Source organism: Narcine bancroftii, chromosome 7, assembly GCF_036971445.1.
Source record: "Narcine bancroftii isolate sNarBan1 chromosome 7, sNarBan1.hap1, whole genome shotgun sequence".
Lineage (NCBI taxonomy): Eukaryota > Metazoa > Chordata > Chondrichthyes > Torpediniformes > Narcinidae > Narcine > Narcine bancroftii.
Genome location: NC_091475.1, coordinates 166,519,278 through 166,525,900, shown reverse-complemented (window position 1 = coordinate 166,525,900; position 6,623 = coordinate 166,519,278). Strand labels below are relative to the sequence as shown.

The following is a 6,623-nucleotide window of genomic DNA, read 5'->3' as shown; positions in this document are numbered from 1 at the left end:
ATGATTTATTTGTTCTAGAGTAATGTTACTGGGATTAGTCTATTAAATCCAGGGATAAGGCATAATGTTTACTTTTTACCTCGGGTAAAGAAACTATTGGTTCAAAGTGGACATCTTCACTAGATATCACATCAGCACCATCATCTTCAGCATCGCCTGGAGTTCGAGTCACCATCGAATTAAAAACAGGAAATCCTGCATTTTCCCATACAAAATTGGTTTCTTTTTTAGGGAGGAAAAAACTTGTATTATTAAGGGAAAAACACAGTAAAATATGGCATCTAATTCTATTATTCTTCTGTGACCATTTATGAAAGTAAAACAAAGAAAATTTAAACACCAGCACTGTAGCAATGAAAATAGTTTCAACAATTGAGATAGAAAGAAGCAGAGTTCCAAATTTAGAACTGGCTTGGGTAAATTCAGTTTCAAAAAAATGCCAATAACCCAGTTTTTTTTAGTATCTATTGAAGGTTATAACACTCAAAGGCAGCAGCTTAATTAGATAAAGTGATTTTTGAAAATAAAATACAGAAAACGTTTTTTTAAAAAAAATTAAACTTTGTTTCTTTCATGAACATGAAGATTTGTAGCAAATAAATGGCCATTTTCATGCCTATTATTAAGCATTCAGATGTTACCTTTCTGTGCAAATGTGTATGTTTTATTCTTTGCAGCCAAATCTGCGAAAGAAAATCCTGCAGAGTCAAATGTAAAAATGCCATTCTCTGTAAAGTGGAAAGAAAATACATCAAGAACAAATGCTACTGAAATTCTTTAGTAAAAATGTTGCCATCAAAAACATAACTAAAATCACCAAATTTAAAGCACCTTGAATGTCACTATACAAACTATAGTCCCAAAAATACATTGTATTTTAAAATGCTACATTGTATACATAATTCAAAGCAGACAGAGCCCACTTCAACATGATGAAATGATAATTTATCCTTTTATCTCAAATAAATTATCGAGTAAAATGATAATAAATAAAAGGTAAAGAAATTATTCATAGTTGGAGTCAGTGGGGAAAAGGTGATGGTGAAATTGTACAGATAAATCTTTGGCTCTATAGTAGTATGCTGAAGATAGTACAGGAAGGCTCAAGAAGCCGATAGTTGGAAGAAATGTTGTTCTACCCAAAGGTGCCAGACTTCAGGCTTTGCCAAAAGGAAGTAGCAAAAAGAGTGTGACCAAGGTAATTAGGAACCATTATAATATCTTCGAATACAGGTACAGTAGGCCATTCAGCCCTTTGAGCCTGCATGACCATTCAACACAATCATGGCTGATGATCCAACCCCAGTATTCCATTTCTGCCATATCCAATTCCTGCTTGAATATATCTAACAAACTGGTTTCAACATCTTTGTGGTATAGAGTTCCATGAGTTTATAAATCAGAATGAAAAAGTTTCTCATCTCAGTCCTAAATGGCTTACCTCCTCACCTTAGATTGTGATCTCCTTGTTCTTGACTACTTCCAACTGGGAACATTCTTCCTGCTTCTAAACTGTCTCATCCGATCAGAATCTTACAAATCTTTAAGATCCCCTTTTGTTCTTCTAAATCCCATCAAGTACAACTTAGTCTATTCAGTCTTTATTAACACACTGGTCCTTCCACCCCAGGAATCAGTCTGACACATCTTCATTGTATCCCTTCAGTAGCAAGAATACCCTTCCTCCAATTACTGAACCAAAACAAGGAGTGGCCTCATGAAAGCCCTATACAACTGCGGTAAGATTTTCCTGCTTCTATATTCAAAATGTCTCGCAAAAAAAAACTTTAATTTTCTTTCTTCGCTGCCTGTTTGTTGTATCTGCATTCCAACCTTCAAAGATTGAAACATCATGACATCCAGGTCTCATTGGCCTTTTGGAATTAGCCCACACTGCTACCCAGCTTATTGCCATCTGCAAACAAAATTTACTGCATTCAATTCCTTCATATAGGCCAATATACCCACAAAAAATTATCAAGCATTATTTCACTTTCATAAATCCATGCTGACTTGGACCATCCTGTTACTCTTCTCTTAACATGCCACAATTGCACTTTTTATAATCGACTCCAGCATTTTCCCTCATAACTAAATTTAAGATAACTTGTCGACAATTCCCCGATTTCACTCCCCACTCCTTTCTTAAGTGATCTAGTAACGGATCCAGAGAATGTTGGAAAAATGTTTATAATGGACGGAGGTCAATGATGGATTTGGTGGGTGTAAGGGTTAAAATATATTCCAAGCCTGCAAGCATGTTCTGTTTATGGCTTTCAAGATGTTGTTTACATATTTTTGTTGCCAACAAGCAACATCTTTGCTTCAAGGATAGCTAGCTTTACTTTGTTTGCTAAAGAGATAAAGATGCTTTGTTTAGTTCCTTTGTTCTATGAAATGTAAGGAATTAGAATGTTCGGACAATCTTTATTGACCGCCTAACAAATATTGTCTAACAATATTTAATGGCTTGTAACAATGTATAGAAAATATCCTCCAAGCCACTAAGAAAATAGTTGCTACAATTTAGTCCAAAAAAACCCAAAGAATTTAAGAGAATAGAAAGTTGGAAATTGGATTTGGAATTTGGACTGGATCGATTGGGCTCTGTATAGAGCATTTCAAACTCAAGGAGGCACACTTGTAAACAACATTACAAAGGCCACTTAAGAGGCAGCAATCCTTACTTAAGGATTCCTTCTGTGTGTTTCTTGAAAGTTAGAACACAGGTTGGAGAAGTTGCCGCTTGTCCTGAGGACTGTTTTGGTTTTGGAGTTACTGTTGTGCAAGTTTGATGTGTGAGTACGAAGGGCGTCTGGAGTTGCTAATGAAGCTGTTGCCCCTGAGGAGCTAGGTGTTGAGAAGATGGTCACAGAACTTAGAGAAGAATTGCAATAGTGGCACATAGATACAAGTGGAGCCAAAGCTATTCCCGTTGTGAGTCTGAGTTTAGCAATAGAAAAAGGCTGCTGAAAATACAAACCCGACAGAAAAAAAAACTAAGAGCACCTACTTGGTATTGCCAGGTGTGCCACAAGATGGTGACGTGGATAGGCAATCCAGAGTGGGGACAAAGTCAGATATTAAGGCGATATCTGAAATAAGCCATTTTCAGGCCAGAATACCCGACTGTAAAGCTGCCTATTCTACCCCAATGCTGCTGTCGGGCGGCCACCTGAACGTGGAGAACACAGCCACGAGGAGCACTTACCTAACCCTCCTCCTGTAGGTATATTCTCCGGCTTGGAGAATCCCCCATTGCACCTGAAAGCAGCACCAGGCAAAGCGGCTAGCAGCTTTCAGGTGCCTAGCAGTCCCCACTGCCTGACAGTCCCCAGCCCCGACATGTCCCGGGCCAGCCACCCCAGCCCCATCTTTCAGGAAAAGAAGAATATAGAAAAGGACCAAACAGCAAGAAAAGCAGATGAAGAGTGCTGAAGCCTCAGTGTTGACAAATGGTCTTCCTAGGGCGGGAGAGAACAACTGCAAACTTTTAATAGTACCTGTGCAAGTCAAGTCCAAAAAAGGAAGTGCAATAGTGCATACTTGCGCATTTCTTAACCCAGGCACCACTGTGTCATTTTGCACCGTGGGGCTAATGAATAAGCTTAATCTTAAAGGAAGGATGTCAAAAATTCTATTGAGCACTATAGGTCAAGTTAACCACATTGAAACCAACATTATTTTGGGCCTAGAGATTGCTGGACTGGATAGTAACGATTTTTGTGAACTCCCAGGTGTATACATTCAGAAAACTATGCCTGTGCATGAAGTAAACATCCAACATCAAAACAATATTGAACTGTGGACACATTAGAAAAAAAGTTTGTTTATGCAAAATTAACTCTGAGATAGAGTTGCTGATTGGTTCAGATGAACCAAAAGCTCTAGAAACACTAGATGCAAGGAGTGTGGGTGGTGGACCTTATGCTCTCAAAATTATATTTGGTTGGACGATTAATGGGCCATTAGGAGGCAGAAAATGGGTTCAAAACCAATAGGCTAAGTATCAGCAAGGTATTGATTGTTAAACTTGATAAGCTGTGGGAGCTGCAGTTCAAGAATGAATTTCCTAAGAGCCTCAGATGACCAAGAACCTTCAAAGGAAGACCAGCAGTTCTGGGAATCGATGACAAAAACTGCCAAGCTAGTTAATGATCATTATTGCATTGGATTACCTTTAAAAGGGGAATATGCATGCCTGATAATGGAAGTGTTGTTGAAGAACGTACGCTGAATATAAAATGATTCAAATTCTTCCTTTCATTCAGACTACAGCAAATGTGCGTCTGACAAGATATTTAAAGGTTATGCAGAGAAAGTACCAGATAATATCTTGAAACGTAGTGATGGCCAAAAAAAAAAAGATATTTAACACACCATGGGGTTTAACATCCACAGAAGAAAAAACTTGGAGTGGTGTTTGATTGTGGAGCAATCTTTCCGAGGTGGGGCTTCACTAAATTCTCAACTCTTACAGGGTCCTGATTTGACCAGTACGTTGATAGAAAACTTTACTAGATTCTGTAAAAGAACCTGTAGTCATCACTGCAGACACTGAAGCAAAGTTCCATCAGGTGAAAGAATATGGTAGAATACAGAATGACAAGGCACCTATTTGGAGTGACTTCATCAACAAGCTGTGTGAATTTTGCCCTTTGGAAGTGTGCTGAGGAAAATATGGAACAATTTAGCTCTCAAGTTATAAGCACCATCTTCTATGTGGATGACTGTCTTACTTCTGCAGCTATAGTAAAAGAAGCAATAGCTCTTTATCATGAGTTGAGAGCAATCTTTTTCAAAGGAGGTTTTCTGCTTTCCAAATGGATAAGTAAGTCACGAGGTATTGGCTGCCATACCTGAAAAAGAGAGGGCAAAAGAAATGAGGAATTTTGAACAGACTTCGACCACCTTCCTGTGGAGAGGGTGTGAGGTGTACATTGGTGTGTTTACTGTGACATTTTTAACTTCAAAATCATTTTGGAAGGACCAACCTCTCACAAGAAAGGGAATTCTATCAACAGTCAGTTCAATATATGATCCTCTAGGAAGACTGGCACCAGTTGTCCTGACTGCCAAGAAGATCCTGCAAGATTTGTGTAGGAAGAGGATTGGTTGGGATGATGTGATACAGAAATAGATGCGTTGGATATAGGATCTTCAAAAGCTAGAAGACTTCAAGATCAAACCCACAAATTTTGGACTGTAACATATGCTCAATTGCATCATTTTGCTGATGAATGTGAAGACAGTTACAGAACTATTAGTTTACTATTACTGCATGATATATTGTGATATCTTTCTTCTTTGGCTTGGCTTCGCGGACGAAGATTTATGGAGGGGGTAAAAAGTCCACGTCAGCTGCAGGCTCGTTTGTGGCTGACAAGTCCGATGCGGGACAGGCAGACACGATTGCAGCGGTTGCAAGGGAAAATTGGTTGGTTGGGGTTGGGTGTTGGGTTTTGTGATATATATATCCGGTATATTGTGGATTTGCAATAGGAAAGGCCAGAGTAGCTCCATTAAAACCAAACACTATCCCATGAATGGTGTTGACAGCTGCTACCATGGCAAGCAGAATGGACACATATTGAAAAGAATTGCAGATGAAACTGACGATTCCACATTTTGGACTGATAGCAACTCTGTGCTCAAATACATCAACAATAAAACCACTAGGTTTTAACTTTCGTGGCTAACAGAATCACTGAAATTGATCTAGTGTGGCGGTTTGCGAACCGGCCCCACTTATCAAGCACGCGGCAGGGCAGCCGGCCAAAATGGCGCCGTCGGGGGTTTCCTCCCGACCTCGGCACCGGGCTCAGAAGCCCGCACTTGGGGACCCACGTGACACCTCGGTGACGTCGGGTCCCCCAGTGCGGCTCTCAGCCAGGTCCGGGTGTATAAGACCAGCCAGGCAGCCTGCAATAAATCAGTTTTTGCTCAATCAGAAAAATTATGTTGAAATGTGTTGTTTGTCAGCATATAAATACTCCTCCTGGACAACAGCAGATGACAGATTTGCCCCTGGATAGAGTCTGTTAACACATGTTGGGAGTTAATCATTTTGGACCTTTGGGAGTAAAGCACGGAAGGAGTGACGTGAAATGTTATAACATTTTGTCAGGTAAAAGAACTACGATCTAACAAAGATATCAACTTTGTGGGGCTCAAAAAAAAATTAAGGAAAGTGTTTATGAACTGGATCAGGATTTGACTCTTGATGTACAACTCCAGAAAAAAATCAATTGGATCTTCCATCCCTCTTCAGGCTCACATCATGGAGGTGTATGGGAAAGGTTCTCAATTCCATCCTAGATGAGGGTCTTTGGACAGTTCTATGTGAAGTTGAAGCTATACTCAACAGTCATCCAATCATTAAGACTTCTACAGATCCAAATTATGTTAAAACACTTACTCCAAATTGCCTTTTGCTTCTTAAGACTAAGCCTTTGTTGCCGCTGGGACAGTTTCAGAAGGAAGACATATGCATATCGCAGGTGGAAGCAGGTGCAATTAATATCGGATTTATTCTGGGGAAAAAATGGGTGAAAGAATATCTTCCACAGAAATGGTCGAAGATCAGGCGCAATTTCATGGCTGGCAAAGTCATGATCATCATG

General features: G+C 39.6%; 1 protein-coding gene across 6 annotated transcripts in view; it reads right to left on the bottom strand.

The window, feature by feature from the left end:
* Nucleotides 1-6,623, bottom strand: part of ranbp2 (RAN binding protein 2) — an 87,467-nt gene that overhangs the window by 5,698 nt on the left and 75,146 nt on the right. For 5 of the 6 annotated variants that reach the window (XM_069891155.1, XM_069891157.1, XM_069891156.1 and 2 more), the window contains 2 exons: nt 642-728; nt 80-222 (listed from right to left, as the gene is read on the bottom strand). In XM_069891155.1, the coding sequence (XP_069747256.1) occupies nt 80-222; nt 642-728 (230 nt within the window). Of the gene's footprint in view, nt 1-79; nt 223-641; nt 729-4,629; nt 4,860-6,623 lie in introns of those variants that run through there. The other variant, XM_069891159.1, reaches the window with a different exon arrangement.